The sequence below is a fragment of the Nomascus leucogenys genome, chromosome 13 (genome assembly GCF_006542625.1).
Source record: "Nomascus leucogenys isolate Asia chromosome 13, Asia_NLE_v1, whole genome shotgun sequence".
In the NCBI taxonomy this organism is placed as follows: Eukaryota; Metazoa; Chordata; class Mammalia; order Primates; family Hylobatidae; genus Nomascus; species Nomascus leucogenys.
The window spans coordinates 90,661,094-90,684,810 of NC_044393.1; the positions used below are offsets into that span (position 1 = coordinate 90,661,094).

The 23,717-nt window shown below is 44.0% G+C and overlaps 1 protein-coding gene across 1 annotated transcript in view; it reads right to left on the reverse strand.

Moving 5' to 3' along the window:
* Positions 1-23,717, reverse strand: part of DENND11 (DENN domain containing 11) — a 51,621-nt gene that overhangs the window by 3,047 nt on the left and 24,857 nt on the right. The window contains exons 4-9 of the mRNA XM_030825899.1: positions 18,219-18,372; positions 10,711-10,849; positions 9,624-9,755; positions 9,341-9,491; positions 8,607-8,675; positions 1,038-7,310 (exon numbers count right to left, since the gene is read on the reverse strand). Of these exons, the coding sequence (XP_030681759.1) occupies positions 7,115-7,310; positions 8,607-8,675; positions 9,341-9,491; positions 9,624-9,755; positions 10,711-10,849; positions 18,219-18,372 (841 nt within the window). The 3' untranslated portion in view covers positions 1,038-7,114. The remainder of the gene's footprint in view (positions 1-1,037; positions 7,311-8,606; positions 8,676-9,340; positions 9,492-9,623; positions 9,756-10,710; positions 10,850-18,218; positions 18,373-23,717) is intronic.

The following is a 23,717-nucleotide window of genomic DNA, read 5'->3' on the forward strand; positions in this document are numbered from 1 at the left end:
GGTGATTGTTTAGTACAAACTTTTTGACAGATTAATTTCACTCAAATGCAAAGATTAATCCCAGCACTTTGGGAGGCCGAGGCAGGTGGATCACCTGAAGTCAGGAGTTCGAGACCAGCCTGGCCAACATGGTGAAATCCGATCTCTACTAAAATTACAAAAATTAGCTGGGCATGGTGGCATGCGCCTATAGTCCCAGCTACTCTGGAGGCTGAGGCAGGAGAATCGCTTGAACCCGGGAAGCAGAGGTTGCAGTGAGCCGGGATCACACCATTGCACTCCAGCCTGGGTAACAGAGCAAGACTCCGTCTCAAAAAAAAAAAAAAAAAAATACCGTAGTTGCTTTCTATGAGATAGGGTTTAAAATAAAGCTTTTTTCCTTTCCCTCACAGCTGTTTTGCACATATTTGGATGCAGTTATATTTCCTAAGTGCCAGTGCTTCACATATGTAACTGATGCATCAGTTCTCACAACAACCCTAGGAAGTAGCTACAGGTTGAGCATCCCTAATCTGAAAAGGTGAAATCTGAAATGCTCCAAAATCCGAGTTTTTGAGTGCCACCATGATGCTTAAAGGAAGTGCCCAGTGAAACATTTTGGGTTTTGGATTTATAATGCAAAGATTCTAAAATCCTAAAACGTCTGAAATCTGAAAATACTTCTAAGTCCCAAGCATTTCGAATAAGGGATACTCAGCCTGTAATAATATATGGTTACATAGCACAGAAAATAGGAACCTGGCTTTGAATCCAGGCCATTTGATTTAGAGAGCCGCCGATAGCAATGTACTCTATACCGGTTCTAAATACATACTGTAACTCCCCAAGAGGTTAAAAATGAAATAAAAGTTTAGAATATACACACACACCAAATATATACCAAATACATAGTTTTAAACTGAACTTTGATAAGAGAGTTTGTAAAGTAAAAGGGTGGTGGTCTCTGTGGGATTCTAGAAGTTTCCTGATATAATTAAGGGTACACAGCCCTGGCTCTTCTGGGTGGCACAGTTATTCCCAACTTTGTTTCCCATTACCTGGAGAAAGTTTGTCCAGACCGTGGCTTCTAGAAGGACAGGTAGCAGCTCCCCAGTCTCCTCCATCAGGCTCTGCTCATGGGGTGGGTCACCATTCCTTTCTACCACAAACCACATTTCTTGGACTGGAGAAGGTATTGCAGCACGCTTGTTCATGTTAAAATGTGAACTTTAATTGTAAAAATCATTTTCTGTAAATATAGTTATATCAACCTCTCTGCACACAACTTGGTTCAGATATATACAGATATGATATTCAAAGATGTTATTTGTACCACAGAACAAAATCAATTCAAGAAACATTTACTCTTAGCTTCAGGATTAACCCCAGCTTTCTTTAGGCCTTAAAATTACCACCACTGGAAACAGAGAGAGAGCACGGCATACCTAGGCACACCAGTATTCAGGGCAAAATTTATGAAGTGTCTTACTAGTTTCATAATATGAGGTAAAGACCCAAAACAAAAATAGATTCAGTCTCTCGTATTGCTATAACTCTTAGGCTGGGGTATTAATCAAAATAGGATTTTTACATTTAAGGCGACAGGGAGGCTATGCTGATTCTAACTCAGAAAGAAATGGGAAAACAGTTTTTCTAAGGCTACAACTATTTGTTTAGGCTTATTTTCCCGGACCTATACAAAAATTCAGTCAACAAGCTTTGGGTAAATAAAGAAAATTCATTTTGCTTTCCTCTGCTCTGTCCCTGAAGTCACTCATCCAGGTTGGCTGCTCAAACGCCAAGAATCTCCACCATTCTTCACTTGACAGTCTTCGTGGACAAGTTAGAACCAAACTTTTTTTTGTATAACACCATCTTAAAATTTTTTAGTATACTTTATCTTTCTTTAGTTTACCCAAAGGAAGGAGTTTTCACTCTAATGTCAATATATTTGCAACCATCCAATTCAATGACCTCTGTGTGGACTATTCACTTTGTGGATCATCTCTGGCTAATTTAAAACCTCCTGCCTCATCCCCACATTCGCTGACTAGCCTTAGAAAGCAAAGTAAATTTATTATTAGTCTAAATAAGCATTCTACAGCAAACATAAGTAATTCACACCTGGCCTACTATGAAAATTAAATTTTCTGAATTTAGATCATATTAGCTCTAAAGGCCCCACAGTATGCTAAAAGTCGAAAATAAATTCTAAAAAGAGGAAAGCAAGGCTTTTTTCTCCATCATCATTTCTTTATATAGCAATAGAAAATTCTTATTCCCCTTCTAAATTTGCAATTTCATCCAACTGCCCCTAAATTCTAGTTCCAAAAACAAATTAAAGTGCCAGTTATAACACTACCTCCCACTCCCACCTCTCTCAAGAAAGAGGCCTAAAAATAAGAATGATGACATTTACCCTTTTTTGTACTAGAGCTTTACTGAAGGTTGGTATTTTTATGTCAACCTTCCTAGGACTGTCAAGACTGCCTCCTAAAGAATGCTGTCAAGATTTCATAGCACAGTCTCCTTATTCACTCTCCAAATTATTTACATAGTAAAACTTCTATGGGGTCTCAGCCACCACCAAATTACAAAACTGCCCATTTCTTCTAGAATAATAGTTTTAAAATTTCCTTCCATTTCAGTATCTGCATACTCAGTTCATCACATAGTAATATCAATAAAAAAATAAACTTCCATTTCTTATAAGAAAAACATTAACTTAATTCACAGTTAGCCTTTTCCCACAACACTCAATACTCCAGTAGCTTCTAGGAAGAGAGGTATATTAGTAATAAAAATGGAATATTAAAAATTCATGACTTGGGAGTAAATGGAGCCCTTAACTCCTCCTCTCCCCCTACCTGAATCACAAAAGGGTTTTCCTGAAATGAGAGGGGACGGGACTGGGGTCAGCAGGATTCTCACCTTGGTCTAACTACAAGGTACGGGGAGAAGACAGGAGGGCTGGCCATTTGGCAGAATCCAAGCCTACTAGCTTGGGATCTATTAGGGAGATAAAAGCCCATGCCTGGCATATTGGTCCCCATTCTAATTGTCTTGCCCATGTTAGACCTGTCATCACACTAAGGCAAGTTCACTGCCAAGCTGAGCATTATCCTATTTTATTCATCCACCTGCCCCTCCTCCTTTACCTCTGCAAGGATGACCTATACAGGGACTAGAGAAAGCATCTCAATCCATTCCCTGGGCTATGCAGTTTCAAAGGGAAATAAATGGTCCCTCGGGTCTCTGCCTCTTCTTGGAGGGTTGATGTCTTACAACTGAAAGCCTAATTCATTACTGTCCTTTACAAAAGCTTCCCTGAAGGCCTCAGTTTAAAGGTGAGTGATTTCATCTTTTATTGTGTTTGAAGGGCTTTCAGTGTATCAAGACTGAGAGCAAATTCATCCTCATAGCCACCAGAACGAAAAACAATGATTTAGCTAAGATTTAATTTATCTTCTAGCTAAAGTATCATCGGTAGTCATATGATCAACAAATGTTTACATGTGGCATCTGGAAGCATGTGCACCTGTGTGCTATCTTAACTTTCTTGTCTTGACTTCAAAGTGGAACAAAACAAGGTAAGTTATAGATGCAAGTTCCTATGCTATATTACTTCTATTGATACATCAATGATTTCAGCTTCCCTCCCCCTAACCAGACGGAAGCACAGATGCTATAATGGATGATGGATATGGAAGGCAAAAGCCTTCTAATTCATTGCAATCATAATATACTGAGGACTGTACAGGTCCCAGGTGGGACACTGACACTGGAATGGTCTCTACCAGGCATAAGGAATGTTTCATGTTTAAAGGCCAAGCAAATTATAAACACTTTAATTTGGGCCATACTTTTAGTCTGGTAGGGGATAAGCCCTACCATTTCAAACTCCTTGTGGAGAGTCCTAAGCCGGGGCCAACTGGACATTTTCCCAAAGGCTGGGTAGTATCATCTGCTGAGCCTACAGAATTGAAAACACCCTCTTGAACAGGCCTTTGTCATATTTTACATGGATACCAATGAGCCCCAAACCTGAATTCTACTCCCACCTGGAATTTCTTCTGACTTATTCATGAACAACAGGGCGGCCCAGCCAGCATCTCAGGTCAGCAATTATTTCCAAACTGGCACATGGTTCATTTCACAGTGTGGCATGAGATCAGGCTGAAAGCTTCACAAGAGAACTAGGCCTGCTCAGGCAGGCGAGGGCTGAGGCCCGGCAGGAGATAGTGGCAGAAGGTGTCACGCCACAGGTTTCTAACCCTCCTCCAGGAGGCCAATGGTAATCATAATGCCCGCCCCTAAAGAGCGTACAGACCTAGAAGTCTGTGAACGATGTTCAGCACTTTCTTCTGAACAAAAGCAGATGGTTTCTCAGAAAGTATTTCAAGACTGGCAGAAAAGCAGGTCCACATGGCTCCTAGCTTCTGTTGCCACTGTGGGATTCCCTAGTAAAGAACTGGTAGCAAAGGATCCTGGGTTGTGCCTGTTAATTTCTCATGTTGGGGAGCAGAATCTGGCACAGAGCAAGGCTTCAAAAGGTGATTTCCAAGGCCACAGGCTCCACTTCATGGCCCAGGCAAGACATACTCTGAGGATGCTCAACAGTGGCAAAGGTAACCGAAGAGATAACGCACACGCTGTTCAGCCAAGCAGAGGCTCTGCGCAAGATTTCTGATCCTATGAAGAAGCTGGCAAGGTAGGGAAGAACCGATTTATTGGAATCTCTCTTAAAGGGAGAAGTTCTGCGTTGGGGTCAGCTGAGCCCAACGCCCCTATGACCTGAAACATGGCACTGCCTCACTGGCACATTCTCCTCTGGGGCCCCCCATACCCTGGCCCTCCACATGAGCAAGAGGGTGGACATGTGGATATGTGAGACAGAAAGCTACCGAGACAAGCACAAAGTTAAGGGAACCCAGAAGCCCTGACTCACCATTCAAAGGAAAATACAGGAACTTCATTCTCACCCTGCTACGTTTACAGCAGCACTTCTGAGCTTGCAGCTAAAACTGCAGTGTTTGCATATAGAAGGCTCAGAGCAGAAATGCCTAAAACAGCTCCTTCCGGCAGATTCCCTAATTCCAGAAAAAGGAGGTCTTCTTGTGTCCTCTAGGAGAATCAGACCTTTCCTTTCACTTCTACTCCTGCCTCTAACCACCTACCCCCAGCTTAAAACACCCTGAACCTCAGGATACCACGAAAAGTAACCATTACTTGGCCTAAGTTAGAAGGGACCCCTCAACCCTTGAGAGGCAAGAGGAGAGGGTTGCATGTAAAGGAGAAAAAAAGGTGAGGCTTCAACCTCGAAACACAGATTTTTTTTTTCTTTTGTAAACATACACATTACTGAAATGACAGCAACCCACATTGCAGAGGAGAAAAGTCTATTAGCTGTACAGTTTACATTTCAATGCCCAAACTTATTTATATATTTACATAAAGATGCTACCTTGATTAATCAATGTCTATTTGCATTTCCACATGTGAATTTCTTCAGTTTTGATATTCCATATGAAAGAGCTACAGTGAAAATACTTTTGAATAAAGCAGTGAACCCTAAGAACCTTATCTTGTGATGAGATGTGTGACCCACCATCTGAATGTTATTTCTCCCTGCTGTGTACATTATTCTGGCTGGGTCTTGGTCACAGACATGCATGCACTGACGGCTATTCCCATAACCGAGCCAGGCGGGAAGGGGGAAGAGGAAAATATTATTTGTCACCAACAACCCAGTATCCCAAGTCAAAATTCTCAACTATGGCCAAAAAGGCCTAAACTCGACCCACAGGAACTGGCTTTCTAACTGGTTGACAACACGTAAGCTGCCCTCCTGCAGAAGCCAACCAGAGAACAGGCAGGTGGCAAAAGGACCCAGCCTAGAGCAGAGCACTTCAGAAAAGAATGGATAAATCCATCAGTGATAATCAGGGCTTCCTAACCACTGTCCTGGGTGAAGGCACTGCCACATTTTCTCTCAACAAATCTGTTATGTCCCTGGATCCAATTATTTAGCCTAAGGAATGTCACCTCTGCTAAAGTGTGTTTGTGAGGGGTCCAAAATGATAAATGGTCTTGTTAGCATCATGCTCCACCCTCTGAGTTAACCAGCTCAGATCCTTGCTAGATTTTGGAATCCAGTAAATCTGTGTTGACCCAGAGGTGCTGCTGCTAATGCCTCCAGAGAACTCGTGTCCAGATGAAGAGACTTAGAGTGGCTTCTCCATCCTGCTCGAACTTCAACTGCTCTATCCTCCAGTAGCCGAAACTTCAGCCTTTAAAAAATACCCAACTTACTCCAAGAGCATATTGAACCCTTAAGAGACTAAATTGGAAAATTAATTTGCTTGCAAGCTCCAAGGCCAGCATTGGCCCTTAGCAATTTACCAATTCATCCCAAGAGGAGGGGTTCAGAGAAAGGAACATTACATTGCATGGCCACCACGAAGTTACTTTGAGGAAGGTTTCAAGGCTTCATTCTACAATTTTAGTTTTCAGCTCACTGATAAGCAACCTCTGTCATTCTGACCATAAGATAACCTCAAATTTGTTGTCACAAACATCCTTTTTTCCCTCTTTATGGTCCCTACTCAAGTAAACAGAGAAGACATAAAGTTGCCCTAATGAACAAGAAAAGGGATTTGATCCCAAGACTACAGACTCCTAGAACTACTAAAAACTTTAAAAGATCATCTGGTCTAGTTTCTGCCTTTAGGAAGATGAACATCTAAGGCCACAGGGGACAGATGGTTGTCTTATTCTTAAATACATCAAGGGACAAAGACCACAAAGACTTTCTGAAAAGTCCATCCCAGTGTTTCCAGAGCTCAGCCTACTCCTAGTGATACAACTCCCATGACGAAGCCCAAAGGACCAGCAGCTCTGGGAGAAAGTGGCAGATTCCAATATCCTAACACAGCAGGACACAAAACCAAGGCGATCTCACCTTATCTCTAGGGAAAAGGGCAGAAAGGAAATTGCAAAAATTATGTTTGTTGGAAAGTATAAACAATATTCCTTTGTGTCAACTTAATAAAAAATGAGGCCCTCTGGGGGTCTGGGGTGAACTCCAGGCTGCTGACATCCCATGTGAAGCGGCTCCCAGTCCTGTTGGCTCCTCCTATGGGCAACAGGGGTTGTCGATGACCAGCATGACATCAATGCCATAGGCCTCCAGCAGGTCCAGGAGAAAGCTCCGGTCTCCTTGGGGGTCTAGGCCCATGCCCCGGGCATGCTCTGCTGTCAGAGTTTTGTCCTGACTGGCAGACACCTCCAACAAAGTCTGAAATATCCGGTTGTTTTGTTCTAGGAAAAACCTGCATTTGGAAGACAAGACACAGGAAAGGAAGCGGGGGGGAAATAAAGCTCACCAGGTAATCCACATATGGGGAACCAAAACTATACTGTTTTGTTTAATGTACTTTTCAGTGGATTCGCAGGTATCTTTTAAAAGAAGAAAAGAGTAAAAGTTAAACAATTATTCAAGTGCCACTAAGGTTAGCAAAGAAACCATTTGGCATTAATTATGGTGTGATTAGGGAAATCTCTAAGCAGGATGGCCTGTCAAAATCCATTTTCCTGTTGAGGGAAGTGACCGGGGTTTAAACACAGCCTGAGAAGAGGCCCCCACACACTGCTTATCTTTCTGCTTAGTCCTAGGAGGAAGCAAAAATTCAACAACAACAAAATGAACCTGAGCCAACGTTACCCTTGGGTGTTTGCTCTCCCTTGATGACTCTGTGGGAGGAGTGAGATTATGCACAGATCAAGATTTAAAACTCACTGCTTTAGAGTGCTTTATGAACAAACAAGCCCCGTTCAGGACAGAGTCCAGGCCCATACAGCTCTCAGGTCGGCAAAGTGCCTGGTGCCTGTAGCGGCCCTGGGTGCTCAGGAATTTCAGACACAGTGGCACATGTCATACCTGGATGAGACTGTGGCTGTGCTCAAGTCTCACATACCTTCCACCTAAACAGGATGTAGGTTTTAGGAAGTCCACTATTAGAATCGAGGTGCTGCACCTTTGTAGAAATGCCCACATTAAGTTTTCAACATCAAACCACAACCTCACCCCTGGAAGACCAAACAGGAAGCTGGGAGAATTCAGTTGATGCCACAGAAGGCTGCTTCACCCAGCTGTCTAGGAATGAAAACAGTACTGTGAGGTGGAAAGGCCCTGGCTTCTGCACCTACGGGGCAAAGAGATTTCATTTGATTCAAGAATCAAAATTTCAGATTATCCCATAATATTCAGTGCAAGGAACTACTCTATTCAAAGGAGGCAATGGAAATGAGAAGTCCCTGAGTCCTGAGGGACAGACAGAGCTTCCAGGCGGTGGACATCCTCGATGTAAAAGCCCAACAAGGAAAGAAATACTAAGACTTCTGTTTTCTCTTAAGGGCCCTGCTTCCTTCCCTAAGTCCTCTGGGTTCCCCCTAATGGCATTTCAGGGCTCAGGTTTGCCTCTGTAAAGAGCCCGGCTCTAAGTACCCTTGGCAGCAATAAAGGGCATCCCTGGCCCGCAGTGGGTGACATGGGAGGGATGCAGGTCACTCAGTTAGTGCTGAAGGGATCCTCAGGGAGACCCCACGCCCACGGCCCCAGGACTCACAGCACGAAGAGGTCCTCTTCACAAGGGTTGTAGTCTTCTTCTACTTCCTGGGAGTACAACAGCATCTGCCTGTCGGGAAGGAGATCACCGTTGAGACTCTGGTGCAGGTACCAGGACCCCAGTCACAGGTGAGGCCTCAGCCAGGCATCTTCAATGGGCCACCTCCTCCCAGGAAGCAGCACCAGCCAGGAAAGGGATCAACAGGGTTTGGACTCAAAATCCCTGGGGTCCAGGGCCAGTTCTGCCCCTGGTAATCTTAGGCAAGTAACAATCTTTCCTAGTTGTCTATCAGAAGGAGATGATGATGATGATAACATTTCATAGGATCACCAGATTATTGAGAATGGCATCAGATACATATAAGCAAGCTTCTAATACAGCAACCAACACAATAAAGGTGCTCAGTCAAGCTGCTTCTAAGCCGCACACACAGGTACATCTAAAGGTCACGTGGAGAGCATGTGGCAGCTAAGGTAATTTCCACAGATTCCAAAGTCCATGAGAAGAAAGAAACCAGCACCGTGGATCTACTCCCCTCCTATCAGGGCAGCATACAGGGAGCCTGGCCTCTTCCACTGCGGGGCTTCCCTTCATTTCCATCTCCATCCCAGGCAGCATGGAGACTGGGAGAAATGTGGCAGGGAAGGGGCAGAAGACAGGCTTGGCAGAGACCCCCAGGCTGGAGCTGCCCTAAGGAGGGTGGAGCCCCTGGTTCTCCCCTTAGCTGCCGCGACCTCTGCTCGTTGAGCCGGCGGTACTTCTCCCTGTCAGCACTGTTGATCTTCAGCAGCGGCTGCAGGTGGTCATGGTGTGTCTTCACATTCTGGTTATCCACGTAGACGTCATACAGCTCCCGCTTCTCCTCGAATATCTTCTCTGTGGTGCCTGTGGAACCCGGGGTTAGAGAGGTGGGAACCCACCCAACCCCACTGGGAAACAAGGCGCCCACAAGCCCCATGTCTGGGAGGAGCAGGGCTGGGACCTGACGGCAAGATGAGGGGAGGGCCCCGTACTCACAGGCCACATAGGACACCTCTACCTCCAGGCTCTCGATGTCAGCCACGTTCACGTAGAAGAAAGGCTTGGACTCAGGAATGGTGCCCCCGATGCCAGGCAGTGAAACGTTGGCCAAGCAGCAGCAGCAGTACACTGTGGGGACAGAGGAGGTGAGCGGGGAGGGTGTGCCCCTCCACAGCCCTTCCTCCCTCGGAGCCTGCGGCTCAACACCTCGGCTCCAGGCTATCTGGTGCTTCAAGAACCAGGTGGTCCTGGCATTCTGAGGAGACTGGAGGTGGCAAGCCTTTTGGGGTCCCATGGCAGAAACTGACCCCTCAAGGTGACGTCAGCAACGTGCTTCCCAAACCCAATAAACATTTCTCAGTCTTCTCTAGCTGTTCTTGCTTAGAATTTGACCTTGTCAGAACTCCGGCCTCTGTAACCCTTGTGTCTTCTGGTTCCCCCTTCTGCCTGTCCCTCCCTAGTCCTTTCTGTCCTTCCACTTTTCTGGTCCACCTCCTGTGCCTGGAACGCCCCTCCACACTTGTACTTTCCTCAGGTAATGCTGTCCCTCCCGGATATGAGTGCAGAAATAATCTACCACCCTCAAATCTTTATCTCCAGCTCAAACGCCCACACGTCCTGACCCAGCTATGCAGGGTGGGCAGACACTCCTGCTGTGAAGGTCTCAAGGCAGCACACCCTCATCACATCCCACACTAACCTTATCAAGCCAGCCCCCGGCTCCTCCTCAGTCCCCCATCTGGTGGCCCCACCACCCTTGTTATCCTTGACTCTTCTTCCACTGCAACCTCACACACATCAGAACCTTTACAACCCAACCAGACAAGAAGTTTTGTCCAGTTTCTCTTAAATACATCTAGAATGCATCTCCTCTGCTTTAATCCAGCCCTAATCTTTGGCCAGGCCACTGATGTGTCATCCAACCCATCTTCTACATTGTCACCCACGTTCACAGCCAATCAGGTCACTCCTGGGCTTAAAACCCCATCCCCTGGATGTGGCCCAAGCTCTTCCAAACTTGGGCAGTGACAGAAAGACTCAAGTGGTTTCTGCTCCAGGGCCCCTGACTCTGGCTTCTGGTTACCTCTATAGCACACCACGCCCACAGGTGGGGGAGAAAATATCAAAATGCGCTTTCGAAGTAAGGCAAATTTCCAGAGGATGAGGATCTGTTCTCCAAAGAACTTTATAAACTGAGACATGCAGCCAGCTGGGTGTGTGATCTGAAAAAATTGAGGGGAATAGGGAGGAGAAAGAGTGAGGAACAGCTTGTTAGAAATACAGCAAAAGGTATCTAATCTCTCCCTCCGAAATTCTAAAGTCCATCCAAACAGATACATTAAAGGATGCTTATTTCCACACACAATGATGTTTTTCACTTTAAAAGTCTTGCCTTTAAACTGGATTTCTATAATACAACAGCTCCCTGATACACTGATGTCTGAGTTGAGAGATCATTATTTTACTCAGGAGAAGAATACAAAGGAAACAAAGCTAAATTTAAATTTTAAAAAATCAGAATAAAAGCATCACTGAAGACACATTCCGCTTCAATAAGAAAACTCAACTTGAAAACATTACTAAGCACTGTTAAGTAATAACATGATGAGCAACCAGTCCCCAGTCAGATCCCAAATCTATGGGGGCTGCTACTGTGCAAAGTGGGGTGTCTACAGAAGTCACAGGTAGGAAGGAGCCCCTGGCATAATCCCTGCTGCACTTCACCTCTGACCACTCTTCCTTCTTTTTTTGAGATGGAGTCTGACTCACTCTGTCACCCAGGTTGGAGTGCTGTGGCATGATCTTGGCTCACTGCAACCTCCACCTCCTGGGTTCAATTTTCCTACCTCAGCCTCCCAAGTAGCTGGGATTACAGGCATGCACCACCATGCCCGGCTAATTTTTGTATTTTTAGTACAGACAGGGTTTCACCATGTTGGCCAGGCTGGCTTTGAACTCCTGACCTCAAGTGATTCGCCCACCTTGGCCTCCCAAAGTGCTGGGATTACAGGCGTGAGCCACCACAACTGGCCCCACTCTTCCTTCTGACACTAACTGGCAACCCCTGAATTGCCTTCTAGGAACACTGAGCCAAGGAGTATCATAGGGGTTAAGAGCATAAGCTCTGATCCCAGGAAGAGCTGAATTCCAATCCTGGCCCTGCCATTTACTAACAGGGAGATCTGGGGAAAGTTAGCTAATGTTTCCGGTTCACTATCCTTAACTGTGAAATACGGAATCATCACCTACCTCGTAGGGTTATAAGGACCGCCTGAGACAAAACATGAAATAGCACATAAAAATAGCACATAAAAATAGCCAATATGGGGTGGCCACTACTGTTGCTTTGAAAAACAGAAAGGCTTCAAACCCTGGCCTTGTGAGCTTTGTGAAAGGTCATTTCCATGCCAAAGTGCCAGAAGAAAGAGCTCATCACCCATCAGGGAGGCAGGCAGGAGCACTTCTGAGAGAGGCACCGACTCTCAGGCAGCGTGCTAGGGTTTAACAACTACTAGCCTTCAGGGGCACCTACACCCGAGCCTCAGGGCAGCCTCTGCACTCTGCCTGTCCAAGCCAGGGCTATCCTGGGCCCTCCGAAGCTGCGTCTGCACTACCCCGAGAGGATTCCCCTTTCTAAGGCATCACTCCTGCACTGATACCATTCCCCTATCCCATGCCAGGATAAAGGCAACCCTGCACTGAACATGTCCTGTTTGCCACCCATGCCTACTCCTCTGCCACCACATCCCAAATCATGAGGAGGAGAGGCACCAATTAACCAAGACTGGTTGCTTCCCTCCAATCACTACTTCTCATCAAAGTCTAACAGCAACCAGATAGGAAAGGGTGCCAAAGCACGCCCCAGTTCCTCCCAGCTTTCCCACTGGTTATCTTCAAGCTCTCAACTTGTTCTTCCACCACACAGAGGCCAGGCGGGGCTTGCCCAATGTATATTTTATAGGCTACTGGGAGAAACAGGTAAACAAGCAATTAAAATATAGCCTGACGGGAGCCATGATGGGAGGAGAATGGGGGTTGGTGGAGCAAACTGGAGGGTGCCTGATCCCACTCTAGGAGAGACAGAAAAGACTTCCTGGGGGAAGTGATGTTGAAGCTTCGACATAAAGATCAATCTGAGGCCGGGCGCCGTGACTCATGCCTGTAATCCCAGCACTTTGGGAGGCTGAGGTGGGTGGATCACAAGGTTAGGAGTTCAAGACCAGCCTGGTCAACATGGTGAAACCCCATTTCTACTAAAAATACAAAAAATTAGCTGGGTGTGGTGTCGCGTGCCTGTAATCCCAGCTACTCGGGAGGTTGAGGCAGGAGAATCGCTTGAATCTGGGAGGCGGAGGTTGCAGTCAGTTGAGATTACACCACTGCCCTCCAGCCTGGGCGACAATGTGAGACTGTCTCAAAACAAACAAACAAACAAAAACAAAAACAGATGAATCTGAGGGAAGGTGTTCACATACAGAGGCCTGCAGGTAAGAGGGAACATGGCCCTTCTTGGGACCTGCAAGTAGTTCAGGTCCTGTGCCCAGGCCCATGCCAGGGAAGCACTGCCCACAGGGCCACCTCCTTTCTTCTAAAAGAGTCAGCTCTAGAGACTTCTCACACCTCCTCACTTTACCAGGCTCACTGCACATGCAAAAGAAATTTCTCCTGCTTTCACTGAAATCTCTTTCCCTTTTTCCAGCCTTGTTTCTCTGTGGCTTTTACAGAGAAGCCTCTTTTCTTGATGTCTCCAGTGCGTACCTTCCTGTTTTCCCTCCAACCTTTCAAGTCCATACTCCATCCTCTTTTCCCTCCAATTTCTTTTTACTCCCTAACCACTGTCAGTTCAGTCTCCATAGCAGGCTCTGATACACCCATGCCTGCCACTAGGGAAGCCCTCCACTCCTGGGGCCCAACCCCCCTCCCCTATATCCCTCTCCCACTCCCTCATTTTCCTAAGGGAAGCATTTAGCAGCCACATCTGGACCTCTCAGAGAGGTCTTCCTCTTCCCTCTGCTTCCTTTCCAGTTTATTTTTTTCCCTCTGAAACAGTCCTATATCTGACTCCTACATTAAAAGCTTACTTCTTTAAAGTTTTTTTTTTTTTTTTTTTTGAGAGGGGGTCTCGCCCTGTGGCCCAGGCTGGAGTGCAGTTGCGCTATCTCAGCTCACTGCAACCTCCGCCTCCTGGGTTCATGCAATTATCCTGCCTCAGCCTCCCAAGTAGCTGGGATTACAGGCGCATGCCACCATGCCTGGCTAATTTTTCCATTTTTAGTAGAGATGGGGTTTCACCATGTTGGCTAGGCTGGTTTCGAACTCCTGATCCCATGATCCACCCTCCTTGGCCTCCCAAAGTGCTGGGATTACAGGCATGAGCTGCCATGCCCAGACTAAAGCTTTTCTTTATACGTGTGTTCACGTTGTAAAAATTCATTGAATTATATACATATGATTTTTGAACTTATTTCTATAAAGTTTTATACTTCAATAAAAAGCTTAAAGATATATATATATTATTTTCCATACATGACAAGTATTATATCATATATACTATTTTTGAACTTATTCCTATAAAATGTTATATTTCAATAAAAACTGACAGATATATTACGTTATTTTCCATCCATGACAAGTATTCTTATATCATATATGCTATTTTTAAGTGCTGTCATTTTTTTTCCTGGTCCCTGCCTTTTTTATATGTGTAAGCCTTGCCCTACCGCATCCCATACTTTACCTCATCCAGGGAATACATATCTTAATAAGCTCATATACACCCATCAATACTTTCCATGTTTATGTCTGGGTGTGTGTGTCTCTATCTAGACAGACACTGTGATTGTTTAACAACAGTGTAATCGTATCACATGTACAGTCGGCCAGACCTCTGTATCCCGATACCATACTCTCAGATTCAACCAACTGCATGCAGATCAAAAATATTTGGAAAAATAAAGAATAACAATAAGAAAATTTAATACGTGTAAAAACCAACACGGTATAACAACTATGTGTGTAGCATTTCCACTGTATGAGGTATTATAAGTAACCTAGAGATGATTTAAAGCACAGAAGGTCCCTGATTTACCATGATTCAACTTACCAAGTTTTCAACTGTATGACGGGTTTATTAGGATGTAGCCCCACGTTAAGTCAAGAAGCTCCTTAAGACTTTGATGGGATTATGGCTTCTACTGAATGCGCATTGCTTCCGCACCATCATAAGGTCGAAAAATCACACATTAAGTGGACCCATAGTAAGTCAGGGACTATCGGCTGCATTGCCAGCATTAAATGCACTTTTGACTTACAATGTTTTCAACTTACAATGGGGGTGTAACCCCACAGTAAGTTGAGGAGTATCTGTATATGGGAGGATGTGCATAGGTTATATGCACATACTACACCCTACTATATGGGGACTTGGGCATCTGCAGATTTGGCTATCTGAGGGAGGGTGCCTAGAACCAAGGCCCTGCAGATACCAAGGGATGATGAGTTTTCTGCACCTTGCTATTCTCACACAAATGAGATCTGGTGGTCCTTCCATGTCACCTCCTTATGCTCTAATTCACTATTCACTGCGGCTTTCTAGTTTTCTACCACTGTGAACAATGTTGAATTAAATATTGTTACACATACGTCATTCTGGTGGATAGATCCTGAGGAGTAACATGGCTGAAACAAAAGCCACATATTTTATTTATTTATTTATTTAGAGAAGTCTCACTCTTGCCCAGGTTGAAGTGCAGTGGTGCGATGTTGGCTCACTGCAACTTCTGCCTCCCGGGTTCAAGCAGTTCTCCTGCCTCAGCCTCCCGAGTATGTGGGATTACAGGCGCCCACCACCAAGCCTGGCTAATTTTTGTATTTTTAGTAGAGATGGGGTTTCACCATGTTGGCCAGGCTGGTCTCAAACTCTTGACCTCAAGTGATCTGCCCGCCTTGGCCTCCCAAAGTGCTGGGATTACAGGCCTAAGCCACCATGCCTGGCTGTGTTTTTTATTTTGATGTGCTGACATACTGTTTTGTAAAAAGAAGACACTCCACATTTGTATCTGCAACTGTGACAGTACCCTCTTCCCTGCATCTCCTAGGGTCTAACAGTTATGTTAATGAGCTGCCCTCAAAAGTATGGGCCATTTTCTTTTTTCTCTCTTAGTCCCTCATCCCTGGACTCTTATGGGGAAGAATACGAGTACATTTAGGTCAGATACTGGTCACCTCTCTGTGGATTTGGAGATAATTCCAACAGAAATTGGACTCTGAAGGAAAAAATGGGTCTAAGTTATGAGCAGACAGAAAGAGAACAGGACTCAGCTCAGTGCAAGCCCAGAGTACCTCTAATGGCCTTCTGACCATTTCTTAATGATTGTCTCTCAGCCTATGCCACGGGGTTGGGAAACCTGCAAACGACAATTCCTAAACTCATATGCCAATTGGCTTCCTGTTAGAGTTCTTCAATGGAGAGCATGGACTGTAGATTGAAAGGCAGAAGGAAATCTCTTCCGTTTCTTGCTCCAGCTAGTATTTCTCCAGCAGCAGAAGATACCTATGACTCCAGCCTCCAGCTTTCCTTAGCACGCACAGCACAGGTGGAGCCACACCTCCTGAGAGGTCCCAGGATAGATGCGCAGTGCCTCCCTCAGAGATCTGAGCACTGGCTGTGTGGGGACCCCTCCTGCAGGCTCCCATGGTTTTGATCATTCTGCTTCTCTTACTTTGTTACCCTAGCCCTAGGGAAGGGTGGCAGGCAGCCTCTAAGATAGTCCCCAGTGATCCCCACCTCTTGGTATTTACAGCCTTATGCAATCCCCTCTTGCTCTTGAGTAATTTGCTTCTAAGAAAATATGGTGACATTGCAGGGCTGTCACTTCCACGATTAGGTTACAAAGGGTTCTGACTTCCATCCTGCTAGTACACTCTCTTACTGGCTTAGATAAAGCAAGCTTGCATAGTGGAGAGACCCACATGGCTAAGAACTGAGGGGAGCCCCCAACTAACAGCCAGCAAGGTACTGAGGTCTTCAGTTCAAAACAGCCCTCAAGAAATTCGATCCTGGCAACACCCACATGATCTTAGAGGTGGATACCTCCCCAGTCAAACCTTCAGATGAGCCCCTAACCCTGGCTGATACCAACTCATGAGAGATCATGACATAGAGAATCTCGTTAAGCCATGCTGGGATTCCTGACTTACAGAAGCTGTGAAATAATAAATATGTAGTGTTTTAAACCATTAATTTGGGGATTTCTTCCATAGCAATAGATCACTAATATAGGGTGTTGGTCAGGCTATTATCTATAATTACTAAATATAGGTTACCTATTCCTTTTCTACTCCTTCAGCCTTCCAACTCCTATATTACTGATTTCCTGTATTAAATTAGTTTGAAATACTCACACGGTCTCTTTTCCCAGTTAAGTCCCTAATTGGTACTTATTAGGATTCAAGTTCCAAGGTCTACTATTTAAGGCTCTCTACAAGCTAATTTCAGCCGAAATAGTATTTCTCCAATCACTTCCCTCATGCCAGCTGACAAACATTTAATCCCAGCCAAACTAGTTTGCTCATGTCCCATGAACTTGTCTTGCATTTTTCCATGTCCACATCTCTGCAAAGACAATGAAGTGGGGCAGGAAACATGCACTGGCTGTGGCACTAGACCTGTTTAAATCTTAGCTCTAACTCCTATTAGCTATAAGACCTAAAGCAAGTCACTAGCCCTTTATAAGCCTCGGTTGCTTTTGCTGGAAAACAAGGATTTAAAAAAAAAACAAAAAACAAAACCATTTACTTTTATTTTAGCGAATGCTGCAACAGGTATAGATAAATAGCTGGCACAATGCACAACTCCCAGAAGGTGCTGAGAAAGTGACAGACCATGGTTCTCACTGCCGCTCACACCTTTCCTGGTTCTGGAATCAGCATTCCTCACTTTCCACCTAGCCAAATACTCGGGGACCGCGTCCTCTCCCAAGGCATCTTCCCAGAGTTCTCCCTTGGACTTTTGGCTTAATTTCTCTACCAGGGGAGCCCTAGGTTTCCACGGAAATATCCTGTGACCAACCACAGGGGACAGAGAGGGAAGAGAAAGAGGAGATTCATGTTCTTAGTCATATTTGCACCCTTCCAACACCTAACGCTTCGCTGGGTGTTTTGCTAACTGTAAATAGGCATATTCTAGTACCAAAGCCAAAATACTTCAGGAACAAATACAGAACGAAGTAACATCAAAAGTGTCTTAACTAAGAAATGTCATACTTCTTCATCAGACTCTTCATCTTTAGTTCAAATGTCTAGTGTTAAAATATCAGAAGCAATCAACAGAATTAAATCTATCTTTTCACAACTAGCCTATCACACACGCCTTTATACTATGATTACAGAAGTGTCTAGAAAGCATATTGTTTAAGATAACTTGCCTTATGTTTTAAACAAACCAAATGCTTATGTTGCAACTCTGTTCTATCAAAAGTAGACATTTTTTATGATCCAAAGACAAATTTTTTATTCATTAAAAATTAATCAGCAGCTACTATTCCCAGATACAGATCCAGTATCGTGTAAGAAAAGCAGGGCTAACCTCACCTTCATCTCAGGGTACATGTATCGGTGGATGGAAGGCAGCCAGTAGACAGGGGGCAGGCTGCTGCCTCTGCCGGGACCAGCATGGAGCACCCCCTTTTTGTCCTCATAGAAGGCAGCCAGATGAGAGTAATGTCCTGGCATCTCCAGCTGGTGCCTGCAGAAAAACACACACACACACGCATGCATACACACACACACACACACACACACACACACACACACACACACACACACACAGTGAGAACAGCCCTGATCACAGCTCTGCTACCACTCCTACCCCCGCCCACCTCAAGGGCTGTAACACTCAGGGCCAAAGGCCCTGACATACTCCAAAACCCGATTTGGAGGTTGCTTAGGTCACCTCCTTTGATGTTACAGAAGATCCTTAGGAAAAGTTCAAACATGGGCCTGAAACTCCCTGACAGCACCATGGAACACATTCTTTTTCTCATGGGAAACAGACAGAATTAACAGACTATGACTAATGTCTATTGTTTTTGAGCAAGGTACGCCGGAGACTGGGTGCCACTTCCCAGAGAATGGCTGCTTCCTGTGAGAAGGGCCAGCTTGGAAGCCTAAAATTCCCTGCTTAAAGCCGCTCTTTGTTTAGAGAACTCACGCTTGCCTGCTTGCTTTGTTGTTACGGAAGAATACAGAGAAGCTTACCCCCAATGTCTCAAATAAGGGAAAACAATTATTATTGGATGTCACCAGGGCTCATAATTTCTGCATCAAGTGTAATAATAAAGAAATAAAAAGCATCAGAATCTCGTCTCTGCCCGCCCCACCGGCTCGGGTCGCAGAGCCTGGCTGTGGCTGGCCCTGCTGGCCAACCCCAGACCCCAGAACCCAGAAGGCAGCACCGACGCCCTGGGCCATTTCAACAGTGGAGAAACCTGCCCCCCAGTGGAGCGCAGGAGCACTGTTTGTCACTGTATTTAATGGGGGTGTTATAGGTTGAATTTTGTCCCCACAAAAAAGATGGGGCCCCAGCACCTCACTCAGAATGGGACCTTATTTGGATAGCATCTTTACATAGGTAATCAAGTTAAAATGAAGTTACTGGAGTGGGCCCTGGTCCAATATGAATGCTGTCCTTATAGAAAGGGGACTTTTGGACACATAGACAGACACATACAGCAAACAGCGGGTGAACGGGAAGACAGAGACTGGGATGATGCATCTACAAGCCAAGGAACCCCAAAGATCGCCAGCATCCACCAGCAGCTCAGGGAGAGTCCTGGAACGGATTCTCCCTCATAGCCCCAGAGGGAACTCACACTGCTGAGACCTTGACTTTGGGCTTCCAGCCTCTAGAACTGTGAGACAGTATGTTTCCGCTGTTTTAAGCCACCCAGTTTTTGGCACTTTGTTATGCAGCCCCGGAAAAGCCCTAATTGAGGGAGGAATAAAAGGCGCCAAAATCCTCTTAGCCCATCTTTATTCTCTCAGTGTCCTACAATTTCCACCAATCAATGAACAAAAAGCAAAATATAGCTTCACTGAGCAAGGGAAACATCCCTAATTATGGTTGGCCCTGGAACAGCAGTGATTAAAAATAGGCACTCCCTGCTGCCACACCGCCTCTGCAAACTGCCACAGTGGCTTACCCCAAACTATGACACAGACCGTTCAGAATCAAGATTTTCATCAACCAACTATAGCCTTCTATTCTCCAACCATCTCCACTCCAGAGTGACTTACAGCTCTTATGTCAACATGATGACAAGAGACCTTCAGACAAATTTATATTTTAAAAAGGAAAAAAATCATCACTATATTCATATAATGATTACTAATGTAAGATGGATGCTAGCTCCAATTTCAGGGCTTCTATACGTTTTAAGTTTTGACAAGGAGGTAGTCCTACTGTAACAAATATAGTCCTCCTAGTTGGGAGGAGGTTGCTTATAATCACTTAGCTCACTTTTACAAATGTTCATGAGCTAGACAGGAAACCCATGGTCTAAGCTGTGTCTGACTATTCTGAGAAGATGGCAGATTTCAGATACTTTTTAGGGGAGTTTGTCAAACTGATGAAAGCCTGATTCACAGAAAATCATACAAAGTCAACTATGTTCAAAGTTGTTTTTATTAGTATGGAATTTCCCTAAAAAGAACACTGAGAATCATTTTATTTTAATACTGTATTTTCTGTGTTATAGGGGGCTGTGTCAAGGGTAATTTATATTTTTTCATTCAAAGGTGTTTCATTAGGATCAAATTTCCCCAAAAAGAATACTGAGAATCATTTTATTATATTTTTAATACTATATTTTCTGTGTTAAAGGGGGCTGTGTCAAGGGTAATATTTTTTCATTTTCTAGGTTTATTGTTTGCTGATTTGCTGCTCAATTGTCTTTTCTGTTTGACTACATTAAACTATATACTTGAACCACGATTCTAAAGAAAAGTTCAGTACAAAAGTTAGAGTCCTTTAGACAAAGAACTAATATGAGGATTCTGTCCTTTGATTGCCTCAGGTATTACTGACTGATGGGACAGAACAAGGCAATAATATGGAATCTGAACATAGACACAAATATAAATCGGCAGTTCCTGGATGAATCTAAGCAACTGTTGTATGAAAGACTCAAAATTTAAACACACTATAGATTTTGCAACAAACAAGATTGTCAAACCACAATATCACGAAAAACCGAAAAGTACTGACACAAGGCTCAGAGTGCTGGATGATAAGTTAGTCTTCAAAGATGATGTCAAAGGAGCCCTTCCTGGTGAACTCACCTACAAGAATGCAGAAATTGAGAAACCACCACACCGAAATGTATGCCAAACCACCTATGGAAACTGTCCAAGAGCCGTGACACTGCAAAAACTACAGAATAACCGGCTCAATATATATTATCAATCTGAAGCCATAGGCTGCTGGGCCAGAGACACTGGGATTCTCCTTAAGCCCACAGCTCCTTCACTGATAAAACACAGCCATATGTGGCCATGCAGATGCCCAGGACAACTGACCCTGCCTGTCCCTACCACACTGGCAATAATTCATCCACAATCAGAATCAGAGATGCCTTTGTGCAACAATTACACTTCATCACTCTGGTGTGTTAATTATTGGTCTGAACAGGCCAGGCGTGGTGGCTCACGCCTGTAATCCCAGCACTTTGGGAGGCTGAGGTGGGCGTATTGCTTGGGGCCAGAAGTTCGAGACCAGCCTGGCCAACATGGTGAAACCTGTCTCTACTAAATATCCCAGCTACTCGGGAGGCTGAGGCACGAGAATTGCTTGAACCCAGGAGGAGGAGGTTGCAGTGAACCGAGAGAGATCACGCCATTGCATCCAGCCTGGGTGACAGAGCGAGACTCTGTCTCAAAAAAAAAATATATATATATATATATGTGTGTGTGTGTGTATTTACATATGTGTATATATATTTATATTTATGTGTGTGTATATATATATATGTATATATATATCTGTCTGAACAAATCGTCTTCTAGCTCCTGGCTTTGCAAATGCAGAAAAATAAGCACTCCCATTTACTGCGGGTGCAGGGATACTATGGCACCACCTTCTGAAGGGTAACTTACAGCTTGTATTAAATTGTACATTGTATACATCCTCTGATCCAATGATTCCCTTTCTTGAAGTGAGGCCTAAAGAACTATTTCTAGATGTGAACAGTCATTTACTCACAAAGATGCTGATGTTCACAGTGGTGAAAAAAACAAGGAACACCCTAAAAGCCCAATAACAGTGAAACAGTTAAATAAATTGTGATGTATCTATATATTGAAATGCTGTGAAACCACAATAACGTTGAGGACATAATTCATGATACACCAGAAAGGTTAATATACTAAGTTACAAAATTTACATATTGAATGACCTTAATAATCCTTTTTTTTTTCCTTTTGGAGATGGAGTCTCGCTCTGTTGCCCAGGCTGGAGTGCTGTGGTGCGATCTCAGCTCACTGCAACCTCCGCCTCTGGGTTCAAGCGATTCTCCTGCCTCGGCCTCCCAAGTAGCTGGGACTACAGGCACATGCTGCCATGCCCAGCTAAGTTTTTGTATTTTAGTAGAGACAGGGTTTCACCGTTGTTGCTCAGGCTGGTCTTGAACTCCTGAGCTCAGGCAATCCGCCTGCCTCGGCCTCCCAAAGTGCTAGGATTACAGGCATGAGCCACCGTACCCGGCCAATAATCCTTTTTAAAAAAAATAAATAAAACGTATATGTATAATATATATTTGCACATGGGAAAAGACTAGAATGGTATAAAACGAAATGTTAACAGTAGATATGTCTGGCTGGTGAGATCATTTTTTTCTTTGAGCTTTTCTCTATTTTTTAGTTTCCTATAATAACTATATGTTAATTTTATACTTAGTCATTTTAAACTTTTCACTATGAACATTTTCAAACATATACACAAAATGTAGAAAGAGGAGAATGAACCCCATGTATTTATCATCTAGCTTCAATAATATTTGATCCATATGGTTATATCTATACCCTATACGCTACCATCACCACTTCTTTCCTAGAATGTCTTAAACAAAATCCCACCTCATAACATTTCATTGATAAGTGCTTTGTAAGGCATCTCTAACTGACAAAGTCTGTTTAACGTAACACGTAATCACCATGCCTTTATCTCATTTAACAATAATAATGCCTTAATATAAATATCCAGTCCACATTCAAAATACAGCCACTGTCCCCCAAATGCTATTTTACAGTTGGTTTGTTTGAATTGAGATTGGAGCAAGGTAAAATGTGGTTATGAGTCGTAGGTCCCTTTATTCAATAACAGTCCCTCTTCCCTCTAATTTAATTTTTTAAATTATGAAACAGTTCTCCAATATCTTCTGATTAAGAAATAATCTTTAAAAAGACTCTTTAGAGAGATACTGAGGGCAAAAGTTGTAGATGAAATACAAGTAAATAGGTCTGGAACATCAGAAGTCAGAAGAAATATAAAACACAGATTAAGTGTTACAGAAATGAAGACTAGTGAATTTATGTAAAAGTTGCTGCTGTATTCAAGTATTATCCTAACCTAGACCTAAGCTTATCTAACTGTGCTTCTTTCTTTTCCTCATACTCTGTCATACAAGTCTCTTCTCTTATGTTACCTATAGCCCTCTTTAATCACCAAGCTGCAAAACCTTTCCAGCTATGACTCAAAATCTAGAAGCCATAAAAAGATGAATTCAAAGAAAAACACCTACATGACAAGAGGGTAATGTTAAAAGACAAATGATAAAGTGGTAAAATATTTTCAATTTATACAACAAAGAAAAAATTTCCCTATTGTACAAACTCCTAGAAATTAATAAGAAAAGGCAGGACATGGTGGCTCATGCCTGTAATCCCAGCACTTTGGGAGGTTGAGGCGGGTAGATCACCCAAGGTCAGGAGTTAGAGACCACTCGGACCAACATGGAGAAACCCCATCTCCACTAAAAATACAGAATTAGCCAGGCGTGGTGACACATGCGTATAAACCCAGCTACTCTGGAGGCT